Source organism: Trachypithecus francoisi, unplaced genomic scaffold (genome assembly GCF_009764315.1).
Source record: "Trachypithecus francoisi isolate TF-2019V2 unplaced genomic scaffold, Tfra_2.0 Lachesis_group2, whole genome shotgun sequence".
NCBI lineage: Eukaryota > Metazoa > Chordata > Mammalia > Primates > Cercopithecidae > Trachypithecus > Trachypithecus francoisi.
The window spans coordinates 7,563,595-7,576,007 of NW_022681465.1; the positions used below are offsets into that span (position 1 = coordinate 7,563,595).

At 48.9% G+C, this 12,413-nt stretch overlaps 1 protein-coding gene across 3 annotated transcripts in view; it reads left to right on the plus strand.

Moving 5' to 3' along the window:
* Window positions 1-12,413, plus strand: part of ADCY2 (adenylate cyclase 2) — a 432,701-nt gene that overhangs the window by 396,382 nt on the left and 23,906 nt on the right. For all 3 annotated transcript variants that reach the window (XM_033178771.1, XM_033178769.1, XM_033178770.1), the window contains one exon: window positions 11,388-11,534. In XM_033178771.1, the coding sequence (XP_033034662.1) occupies window positions 11,388-11,534 (147 nt within the window). The remainder of the gene's footprint in view (window positions 1-11,387; window positions 11,535-12,413) is intronic.

The following is a 12,413-nucleotide window of genomic DNA, read 5'->3' on the forward strand; positions in this document are numbered from 1 at the left end:
AGGAAAAGCCCATTATGCCCTCCACTGCTTGGGCCGAGGGATGATTTCTGGTCTTGTCTTTGTCCAGTACCTGTGAAGATCCACTATTAATTTGCATTGCCAGGGTAAGAGTCAACAGAACCCTGATTTCTGGTTAGTTTTTTGGGGGGAGTGTCTATTCTGAAAGATTTCAGGGCCACAAGGAATGTTTTCCTGAGCAGTTGTGAGGGAGGCCACCTAGGGTGCTCCGTGGCCCTTCTACGTTGCTGCCATCCACGTGGGAACAAAAAGCAGGCAGTTTCTTGCATGGCTCAGTTCAAGCTTAATTTTTAGTGAGTTTGGGGTTCTGAGATTTTTTTTTTCAGAGGTGTAACCCCTGTTCTTAGGACATTTTCACTGAGGTTCGGGAGTGTGTATGTGAGAGAGGCGGGGGTCACCTGTAGATGCATGCACTCCTTAATGGATAAGCTCAACCCGGATGATACCAGAACACAAAGGAACCTGCAGTGAGGAGCCTTGGAACAGTATTTTTCTGTAGCAGATTTGAAGTTGGCGTTAAGAATAAGGCGCCAGGTGGCAGATGAGCTGCTAGACATCACCACTCTCGTCTTCCTGGAAATGTTCAGGGCACAGTGGGCTTTCCAGGGCTACACAGCAAGTCTCATGGCCTGCAAGCTTTCCTGTTTCTTCTCCTGGTGTTGACTATGTTTGGTGGGTTCTTCAGCACCCGATTTTCCTATTGATCACAATGTCTATTAAGGGGCCCTGTGTTCCCATTAACAAGAGTCTCCATCCCATTTTTAAATTCAACAAGGTCCCCATGTTTCCCCTGCCCTGTAGCCAGGCTGGTGGTGGCCCAGGATACAGAGATGAGTGGGATTAGAGGTGACCTCATCCTCCCTGGGTGCCTCCTGGGGATAGGATCCTGTTATCTCCAAGGACACTGGGGTGTAAATATGGTACTCCAGAAAGGCTGCCACCATGAGGAAGTGGCTTCTAAATCTGGAAAGAAAGTGCTAGAAACTAGGTGAGAGAAGGGGGCCAGGGGGAGAGAGGAACAGGGAGAGGACATTTCAGGCTCCAAGGAGCTACTTTTCCATAGGCACCAGGAAAGTGCCTAATTCAAGACCTGAGAAGAGCCCACTGCTGCAGGCAGGAAGAGAGCAAAGGGAGATGAATAAGGGAGCTGAGGCCAGGTGTGGTGGCTCACGCCTGTAATCCCATGCTTTGGGAGGCCAAGGCGGGTGGATCACCTGAGGTCAGGAGTTCAAGACCAGCCTGGCCAACATGGAGAAACCCCATCTCTACTAAAACTAAAAATTAAATAAATAAATAAATAATTTTAAAAATTAGCTGGCCGTGGTGGCGGGTGCCTGTAATCCCAGCTACTCTGGAGGCTGAGGCAGGAGAACTGCTTGAACCTAGAGGCAGAGGTTGCAGCAAGCCGAGTTCACGCCATTGCACTCCAGCCTCAGCAACAAGAGTGAAACCCCATCTCAAAATAAATAAATAAATATAAAAATTTTAAAAAGAATTTGGTAGCTGATAGGAGGATCCCTTCCTCGACATGGGCTCAGAGGAAAGCTCTGGAGCTCGAGAAGCTCTGTGAAGGTCAGCGGGGAGCACAGAAGGTACCCTGGCCCCAGGGTTCAGCCTCACAGCCCTGCAGAGCCCTCTCTCTTGGTCCTGACAGCCTTCCTGGGCCAGCCCTCCAGAAGTGGCAGGTTCTCTCTGCTCTTTCCTGTTTGCTCGGCTTATTCTAAGCAAGCATCAGAATATAGTTACCCACCTTGGAAATAATAAGGAAAGGCAAGATGGGGAAGGAGGATAAAACCTAGGGCTACACAGTGTGGCCTCAAATCTTACCTCCAACATTGTCTGTTGCTGTGAACGTGAGCTAGTTACTTCCCTGTCCGAACCTCGCCATCCTCATCCATAAAAGAGGAAGCATGGTGCCTTGCCTTCCAGTTGCAGAAGGGAGGCTGGGGGACATCTGCATGGTGCCTTCGCACTGCAGTCCACCAGGTGAGGCGGGCATTTCACAGAGGCGTGCACGGGGCCCACATCCACACAGGTGGGATGAGCGTGAGAGGGAAGACAGCAGCCAAGTGCGGGTGTCGGCAGCTCACAGTGACTCCTCCACTTCCCCTGTGGTCCTGCTGTGTACCAGGGACCTTCCTGCCACTGCACAGCCCTCTGGTACTCCTGAGGGTGATGTGACATTTTCCTCCAAGTCTCCTAAGGAGTGCTGCTGTTGGGTTAAAGACACACAGCGTCAGCCAGGCGCGATGGCTCATGCCTGTAATCTCAGCACTTTGGGAGGCCAAGGCGGGCGGATCATGAGGTCAGGAGTTCGAGACTAGCCAACGTAGTGAAACCCCGTATCTACTAAAAATAAAAAAACAAACTAGCCAGGTATGGTGGTATGTGCCTGTAATCCCAGCTAGTAGGGAGGCTGAGGCAGGAGAATCACGTGAACCCAGGAGGCAGACATTACAGTGAGCTGAGATCGCGCCTTTGCACTCCAGCCCGGGCAACAGTACGAGACTCCATCTGAACAGCAACAACAACAAAAAAGACACACAGTGTCTCCTGTAGCATTCACCACCCTGCGAGCTCCATGGTGTAAGGCTGAGTAGTGGGACAGGCAGCACGGCCTAATAGGAGCCCGGAGTGGGGACTCAGCACCTGGGGTGAGCCCTGGTTTTGGCACTGCCTCACTGCCAGGGCAGCTTGGAAACTTTTCAGGAACAAAGCAGGAATGGGAACATTTAGATGAAGCCAGCTCTGGGCTTTGTGTCTGTATTTGTCAAATAAAGAAGGTGAACTCCTTGGAGGTGTCATCACAGCCACTGTAGCCCTGTGTGTACACAGGGACCTGTCTTTAAGCATTGAAATAAATCCCCCTGCAGATGATCAGTGCCTGTTCACCAAGCTCCCAGTTGCAGCTCCTGAAGATAGTTCCTTCCTTCATTCAGGAAACACAGGGTCCTCAGATCTACACCTGACTGAGGGCAGCATACAGCCCTGTAGGAAAATGAAAGAGCTCGGTTTCAGAGCTCTTCAGACTCAGACCAGCACAGATGGCTCCCCGTTCCATAACAGGCGCGCCAAGGGTGTTTGAATTATGCTCAAGGCCAGTGATTCCTGCATGGCAGGCTTGCACTTTCGCTACTGACCTGACATGGTTCTCTGGAAGGGAGAAGAGTGAACACTGAACCTTAAATCAGGGCATCATCATTCCCACTATGGTGCTGGGAAATGAAATGATCGTGTCATTCTTCTCGGCTGTCGGGCTGCAGGGTTCTCTGTATTTAATCACACAATGCAGATCTTCCTTTGGCTATAACATTTCAAATTTTACTGCCAATTTCTGTCTAATAGGGTAAGCAGTGGGGGTGATGGCTACTCTAGCAGCCACTGTAAGACTTGGGGACTAAACTATGAAAAGGAGCCCCCAAACCCCACCACAATCAGAGCAGCCGCATGCCGTCTCCTCAAGGACCCTGTACTCCTCCAGGGGAGGTTTGCTAGCCAGTTGCCGAAACACTGAGTGTGGGGAGATTCTGGAGGCTTCAGTTCCCATGGGAACAGCACTGCATGCAAAACAGAGCCCACACAAAGGGCCTGAGCTAGAAAGAGAGGCACCAGCCCCCTGCCAAAAGTTCTCAGAGTTCCCACAGTGAGTCTCAGAAAGGGAGAGTTTTGTTTATGTTTTGTTTGTTTCTGAAAACACATAGTGAGGGTGTTATAAGGAGAGCCACCTGTGTGCGTAAAGCATAGCAAAGTCGTGCCCCTCCCTTCTGTGGAATGTCTCCTATGGCCGTTGGACCCTGCTGCCCTCAAGTAGCCTCCTCACTGGACAGAAGAATCTATCTCCTTGACCTCATGATGTAATATTAACCTTGCAGTCCCAGGCCAGGTGGGGCTAAACATTGTGTGGCCTTGCACAGATGAATGATAACGGTGCCCATGCTGTTTAAGAGTGTAGCTGTTGGCCGGGCGTGGTGGCTCAAGCCTGTAATCCCAGCACTTTGGGAGGCCGAGACGGGCGGATCACAAGGTCAGGAGATCGAGACCATCCTGGCTAACACGGTGAAACCCCGTCTCTACTAAAAAATACAAAAAACTAGCTGGGCGAGGTGGCGGGCGCCTGTAGTCCCAGCTACTCGGGAGGCTGAGACAGGAGAATGGCGTAAACCCGGGAGGCAGAGCTTGCAGTGAGCTGAGATCCGGCCACTGTACTCCAGCCTGGGCGACAGAGCGAGACTCCGTCTCAAAAAAAAAAAAAAAAGCAAAACAAACAAAAAAAAGAGTGTAGCTGTTACCAAGGTTTCTGTCCCCTCTACGGTGTCAGAACCAAACAGTGACATCCTGTCTGAGCTCTTTCCCTCGCTAAGGTTTCCCCAAGCAGAAGCCCTACCCCCTACTGAACCTGCATGGCAGAGGTGGCTGATGCTGGGACCAAAGAAGTCCCTGCAGACAAAAACAGCACTTCTTAAAGTGAAGGACCACCTGCAGTACCTGCTAAACAGGCTATTCCTGATCCCCACACAAGCCTTCCTTGACCTCCTAGGCCCTGCGACGTGACTGAGAGCAAAGCATCTGGTCCAGCCCTGGCACCTCTTGGCTGTGGGGCCTCAGAATCCTCTCAGAGACCACTACCAATTTTTGAAGCAATAATTTAGATGAAGCTCTTAGAACTGTGCATGGCATGTAGTAAATACTGTCAGCTATCTTTTAAGCAAATATCCCAGATTCATGCAAAACTTGAGAATCACTGCCCCTGGGAATTGATTAAAAGCTTTCAGCAAGGGCTCTTGCCCAATGTTTTTAGAGCCTGAATAAAGTGGAAAACAAAACCCAATGTAATCACTTCACTCCTGTTCCTGGCATTGCATAAAAAGCACTGTGGGCAGTGTCTGCCTTCTCAGCCCCCTCTCAGCAGGGTAGGCCAAGCCCTGATGCTGAGTGCTCAGTGCCTCTGAATGCAGAGGCTCCAGGGGAGGCTTCTGGGGCATCGGGTGGATGGGGGCAGGCCCTCAGCCCCTTTGTGGAGGTTACCCCAGCATCCACCACACTAATCCATTTCCACTAAACTCTCGATGATACTGCTCTGTGAGTCTTCTGGAAATAATACAGGAAAACAAGACTTTGGCAAAAGTAAATATACCTATACTTCACCAGTTTGCCGGTTCGGTTCCAGACCTCTGCAATCAAGTGAATATCACTATCAAGCGAGTCACAAATTTTTGCTTTCCCAGCACATATGAAGGTTATGTTTACACTATACTGTATGTATTAAGTATTCAGTAGCATTATGTGTAAAAAAAAGTACATGCCTTCACTTTAAAATACTTTGTTGCAAAAAAATGCTGACATGGACACACAAAAGGAGCACACGCGGTTGGGAAAATGGTGCCAGTAGACTTGGTCGAGGGAGCATTCACTTTGTGAAAGACACAATATCTGTGCACTGCAATAAAGCAAGACACAATACAACAAGGTCTACCTCTAAGCCAAAAAAAAAGAAGAGGACTTGAAGTCATGTTCATTTCCCAGTGTGGGCTCAGCTTACGCCTGCATCCTTTCTGACTTAACTAGTGAAATACTTCATGCATAAACAGGATGAAGGCTGCTTCCCAGCAGAATCACGGCCCTGAGGATGAACGGCCTCCTGGGACCAAAACCGACAGGCCAGGGCTCTGGGAGAGACCAGGCAGGCAGTTTCATTCCTCTCTGTGGCACAACCTGTGGTTGCTGATGACTTTTTGAGTCCGGGGCAGGGGGTCTTTGGATAGCCTCCACTCCATGGCTTCCGGAACAATCCTTGGAAAATGGCACAGCTTATGCCAAGACCTGCATTAACACAGATCATGTCATTTTTACTCTCCTACCCACTGCATCAGTGAACAAAGGAAATTAATTTCCCTTCAGAAATAGGGAGTCAAGAATGATGTAATTGCTGTAACAATCAATTCTGAAAAGGTTTTATTTCAGTGAAGAAGTGCTCATAGGCCTGTGCTTGGGCACACAGGCATAGACCTGGCTGCTTGTGTCTGCACGGGCTTTGCAGTACCTCTTCCTTCTCCTGAGCACTTGTGTTACTTAAAACTTCCCGAAGTTTCTCCATCAGCTGTTAACTATCATGGCCAGATTCAGCCCACACAACCCTCAGGCTCATCAGGAGAGTTCTGTGCACCCAGATGGGAGCCTTCTCTGTTTTGGAAGCCTGTTCTCCCCACCTCTGTGTGTGGCAGGAACATTTCTGAAAAGCCCCTTCAATGGGCATCAAAGCCAGCTCTCATCACTTGGGGAGAAGACTGCATTTTGTCACCAAATTGACCCTGAGTCAAGTCTCCGGGTGGTAGAGGATTGTGAGCCAGACAGCTTCATTCAGAGAGAGCCAATGCCTGATCAAAACAAGCCACAAGAGCCACGGGCGCCACCACAGAAATTTGGGAAATGCCCCTCGTGTGCAAACAGCACCTCCCTTTCTGCTGTTGAAAGCCCTCCCAGTGATGACCGGGCAGATCCTTCAACAGCACTAAGCTTAAAGCTCTATGCCCAAGTGTCCTCTGCAGGAGGGTCAGGCTAGCATGCCCCTGGGGTTGCAATAGATGCTTCTGTACTTTCCAGTCATTTGACTCCTCTGAGTAAATTAGGCATTAACTGACAGCTGGGGACACCAGGTGCTTAACGGTTACCCCATAGGTCAACTCGGAAAACGTGGACGATCCAAAGCCTCCAGGCAGCCCGAGTCAGTGAGACAAAGCACCAGTCTGGTCTGGAAGGTGGAGACCTGAGTGCCAGTGGCAGCTTTGAATGTTTTCTAGAACACTCCATCCCCCGTGCCCACCTCAATGAACAGCCCAGATGCCTCCACACCTGGGTCCACAGCACCAGTTACGCTTTATTATGTTTCCTTGATTTTCTCTGTCTCTCCACCTAGACTTTAAGCTCCCTGAGGGCAGGGCTTGTGTTGTTTTTCTCTGTGTCCCTAACACCTGATATGAAGCCTGGCACACAGCAGGCCCTTTGATAGGGCACATGTGTGTGTAACATGTGTGTGTAAATTCAGAGAGAATTTCAGCCTGTGACACGAAGAGACACTTGCTCTCTTAGTCCAAAGGAGGCATCAAGCAGAGTGCAGAGCTTACAAAAGCCTTCCTTGACCTGCAGGGAGCTTATGAATTGGCCAGAAGACTAAAGATTGAAAGAGGGTTTGAACAGAATGTAGTGGGGATGAGGCCGTCCTAAAGGGGAAGGTGGGGATCCCCCCTCACCTCCAGCCTTGTGAACAGGCCAGCACTGCTCAGCCTGGACACACCCCATGACTTCAGTCTCTGAGTGGTTCTGGGAAGCATCTCCAACTGGGGTACACAGATGGCAGGCAGGTTCTGACACTTGGAAATGCTGAGCACAGGTGCTGATGGGGCATCTGGGGACACAGGGTAGGGGAGCTGTGGCTTGGTACATGGCTGGACTGTCAGTTGTTTGCACAGCAAAGCTGAGTGTTGCTAAAGGACCAAACGAGAAAAAGAGAATTGGTGTAGGGTTGTTTTAGATCCAATGTTACAGAGCTGCCTGGGGGGACAGGAGGGAGGGTGAAGGGACCTTGGCAGAGAAACTTGAAGAAATAGCCCAAAAGCCCAGATCTGAGAGAGTAGCAATGAGCAGGAGTGATACACGTGGCCTCCATCATGGAGGACTCAAGGGTCGGGGGATGTCCGGGGATGGGCAAAATGATAGGGAGTCTTCCAAACACCCATGAAAACATCCACAGGAGGAAAGCCAGGTTTGAGTATTCAGGGAGCGGGATGCAGCGAATAGGAGGCTGTCCTGCCTCATAGCCTCTTCTGTCTTCCCCTGTTCTCCATTCTGGATGGTTTGGAAAGCCCAGCTAGCAAGTGAGGAAGAATGGAGGTAGAAGGAGTGGTGGAGAGAGAGTAGAAGCCAACGGATCCCCCTTCTTCACCTGCAAAAGGCCCACGCTGGGGAAGGGCACAGCCACAGGTACAACGAGGGCGAGAGTTTTGACTGTTTCTTGGACCGGGGCCTCTAACGATGGATGACAGGACCTTGCATTGCACACAGTGACATGGAGGGCCAGGGGGTAGTCCCAGGTGTTTGTCCAAGACAGGGGAAGATCTAGCCCCACTCCAAAACTGAACGGGGTAGCAGCCACAGAAATGCAGTTGCTTTGTGATTATTTTTTCATTCCTTGAGCTTGTTCAACAGAATGGTGATGAATGAATGTTGAGGAGACATCTAAACTCACTTTCAACTCTAAAGCTCAGTAATACTTTTGGGTAGCTACATGCTGACATGGGTCACCCATTCTACACCTTGAATTCCAAATTAGCTTCAAAGGCTGCTCACCTGCCCTACGCCAACCCCCAGGTCCTCTGGAAGTATAAGGCAAGCTCAAGTCATCTACGAGTCAGCATGCAATCCTCTTTGGCCCCATGCCCAGTGCAACCACAGGAGGGAATCTCTCATGAGTTCAGGGCATGGTTCTTGGCCCTGCAAGTTTCTCAGACTCCAGAGAATTTGAGAAGTCTAGTGAAGTTTCCCTGGTTTCCCAGTAGTTATAGTCTTATGGAAGCCCTGAATCTGAGGACCAGGTGTGACCAGTGACCTGAACTCACCCTGGGAATTCCCTCAGAGCTTCCAAGTGACCACTCTGCCAAAGAAGGTGGGTGATCAGTTTGTAGTCCAAGCTCCCCAGCAGCATTCACGGCCTGCAGAGAATGCAGGGATTGGTCCTGGCCCTTCCCCTCAGCCAGCTGGGAGCCTTGGTGGCAACCCCAGCTCCCCTGAGCTCCATTTCCTCATGTAGTCTGTCATTCTTAATCAAGGCTACACAGCAGAAGAACCCAGGGAACTTTCCAAAACAATGCCTGTGCTTGGAGCCCAGTCTAGGGGATGAGGGTCCGTTGGTCAGTGGGGGAGGCGCAGGTACCTGCCCTCTTGGAAGTCCCATTAGAGATTCTCCCATACATCCCTACTTCGGTGCTGTGTCATGAAATGACACGTCAGATCCAAACTGCCCATCAGTTCAGTCTTGCATTTCATTATCTCCAACTCCCAGACACCCTTAAAGACTCCAGAGGAAAAGACAAAGGTAAAGTAACAGGACTCGCAAGTGTCAGAGGCCCCGTGCTACGCCCAAACCAAGCAGTGAAGCCTGTGATCATCCCAGAGACTTGATAAAGTATAAAGTGTAGCATTTACACGGGTGGATTCTACCGTCAGACTTGATAACTCCAGCCTTGGGCAAGTAACGTAACCACTGTGTGCCTCAGTTTCTTTATTTGTAGATGGAAAATTCTAGTACCAGCCTAGAGTTGTAGGGGACTACATAGGGTTGTAGTTGTGGTGAGTTCATGCACATAAAGTGTTCAGAGAAGTGCCCGTCCTACCATGTGGTGAGTGTTCAGTAAGTGCTGGCTATTACTGTGCTTATTCTTGTCATCATTATCATTCCCCAAAGAGCACTCTGGTCAGTGTCAGCAGAGAGTGGGGAAATGTAGGATATAGAAAATATGTCCTCTGCCAGGTGCGGTGGCTCACGCCTGTAATCCCAGCACTTTGGGAGGCTGAGGTGGGTGGATCATGAGGTCAGGAGTTCGAGACCAGCCTGGCCAACATGGTGAAACCCTGTCTCTACTAAAATAAAAAAAATTAGCTGGGCATGGTGGTGCGTACCTGTAATACCAGCTACTCAGTAGGCTGAGGAAGGAGAATTGCTTGAACTCAGGAGGTGGAGGTTGCAGTGAGCCAAGATCATGCCATCCCACTCCAGTGTGGGCAATAGAGTAAGACTTTGTCTCAAAAAGAAAGGAAGGGAGAGGAGAGGAGAGGAAAGGAAGAAAGGAGGGAGGAAGGAAGGAAATATGTCCTCCCCTTGCTAGATGCACCCATTTCCTCAAGTACAGGGATGTCAGTGGAGTTTATACCACTTTTATAAAACTGACATTTTTAACTCATGTATCCCTGTTCTCTGACCCCGTGACTGCAGTCAGCATTGTCAGCCCCATGCCTTGGCTGTCATAGGCTGCCTACCAACGATATGAGTGTTCACAAAGGCAACTTTGCAGAGAGAGAGAAAATACAATTCTGCACAAGAAACCAGCACGATCACATTGAGCACAAAATAGAAAAGAAAACCTTGATTTCATTGTTCACGTACTTTGTACAGATTTTGAGGCAGTAGTAGGGATTATAGAGTGGCTGGTCCTGAGAACCATGAGTCCATCTTTTTCTCAAAACTGTTGTGGCCTTCAGTTGGGTTGCCCTGGCTCTGATGGGTTTGTGACGGGATCTCACTGGGAAGAGCAGTTCCTCTGAGGTGCCACCAAACCTTGGAGTTATGATACTATTTAAGTGCTTGCTTTCTGCAAAGAAGTTCATCTGGGTGCCCAAAGAGTGGGGCTTACTGATAATGTTCATATAGAATGGATTCCCTCGCCCTGCCAGACACATGGGAAGCACCAACCACTAGCATTTTTCCCTCCCCTCAGAGGTTGGCCATCTTGTTTAACAGAACTCTCCTCACCTTTCCTGGAGAAGAAAGGATTTCCCATACTGCACTGCGTCCACAGTGGCCCCGGCCGGTCTGCCTGTGTCAGGGCCACCTCAGGGGTCTGAGGAGCCCTTGCCAGTGGAAGGGCACATCCTCCACACCTAGGACTAGCCCCCAAGACCACCTGACAACTCTTCCTTTCTGGAACCTTCATTGAATTTGAAGGTGTCACTGTGTTGGGAAAATTATGGAAACACCTTGAAATTGTGTTTACAAGACATTGCAATTTAACTGATGTCTATGGATAAAGAACTATGAGACTCTTCCTATTTAAAAGCAAAAGAATATCCTGAATAAATATAGTCAGTGTCTAATATAATATGAATAAGTAGACTGAGGAGCTCTATTGGTTCTTTGTGGTGTAATAAGAAGTAACTTGATGAATTCCATATGCTCTTTGCAGGACACACTGAAGAGGAAAATTCATCAAGACTCCCATCCAAATACTACAGCCATAACAAGTTACTTCAGGACAATCTGAGAGTTTGGGAAATTATTTTGTTTCCCTTCAGTTGTTTAAAGGACACTTTTTACTAAGCCAGAACTCTGTGGTCTCTTGTCATTGTCTCAGGTCAATATGACAGAGAGGTTTAACTGGCAAGGCACCTCTTCTTAACTGCTAGTGGCCTGAATCCAGCTCATTAGAAGCTTTCCCCTGCGAGCAGCGGCAGCCTGTGGATTGGGCCATGGCTGGGGTGGGGCAGGTGGAGTAGGCATTTGGGCGATGTCTGTGTGAATCCTGGCAGAAACAAGCCACTTGCCTGTGGAGGGTTTAAAGGTCAGTCTCCTAGTGATCAGCTCTTGCTTTTCTCCCAAGCAGGATCTATACCACCAGTCCTATGACTGTGTCTGCGTCATGTTTGCCTCCATTCCGGATTTCAAAGAATTTTATACAGAATCCGACGTGAACAAGGAGGGCTTGGAATGCCTTCGGCTCCTGAACGAGATCATCGCTGACTTTGATGATGTAGGTACTGAGAGTTGCCCTTGAAGAGCAGGAGTACCCCCAGTCTCACACCTGCGCACTTGAGGTTACTTTGGGATAGCGGCCTATCCCAAAAAACTTGTCCTTTGGCTTAATTTCTGGCAAGTGGCATTAAAGGCTTTTGCTTTATTTAGGTCTCTGACTAACTTGAGGTAGACAAATACATTGTATTTTTGAAGCTGGTATGACTGCTAGGAACAGCTACCAAAGTCTGTTAAATCAAATGTGTATCCAGTGTGCTAGTGGATTCTCTGCTAAGGCTTGAATTCCAGGTAAAATACTTGCCCATCCCTTTCCACATAAAAAGATAATGAGCTATAATAGATTATTGCTATGTCTGTGCCTACGTCAATGCCTTTGTCAGATATCAACTTGCACTATACATGGATGACATTTTATTGTTGAAAATACGATCTGTATAGGGGGATAATACAACATCCTTTAGAAGGGACAGAGTGTCTGTTTTAGAATTCGAAATAGATGTCATTTTTCAACTTTCTACATAGAGAATAATGTGTTCTATTTCCCAGTAAGAGCAAACACCCCTCTGGCTTAAGGATATTGCAGCCACACTATTCTTATCACTATCTTGCAAAATAGAAGAAAATTGACGTCTGTCCAGGAGCATATGTTAATGATGATTCATGGAATTTGGAAATACAGTGATGAGATTACATAACACGGTGGTTTCAGGCAAACCTCCTAAATGTCTTGTGGGCCCTGTGCATTTTCTCTCACCACCATCATCACTGTGAGGTCAATGCTAGAGATTCATGGTGACGTCATGACCGCCAGCAAATACCACTGTGGTCCTGGGTGCGTCGTGACAAACAGCGGCTGGGGGTCTCAGCTGCTCCTCAG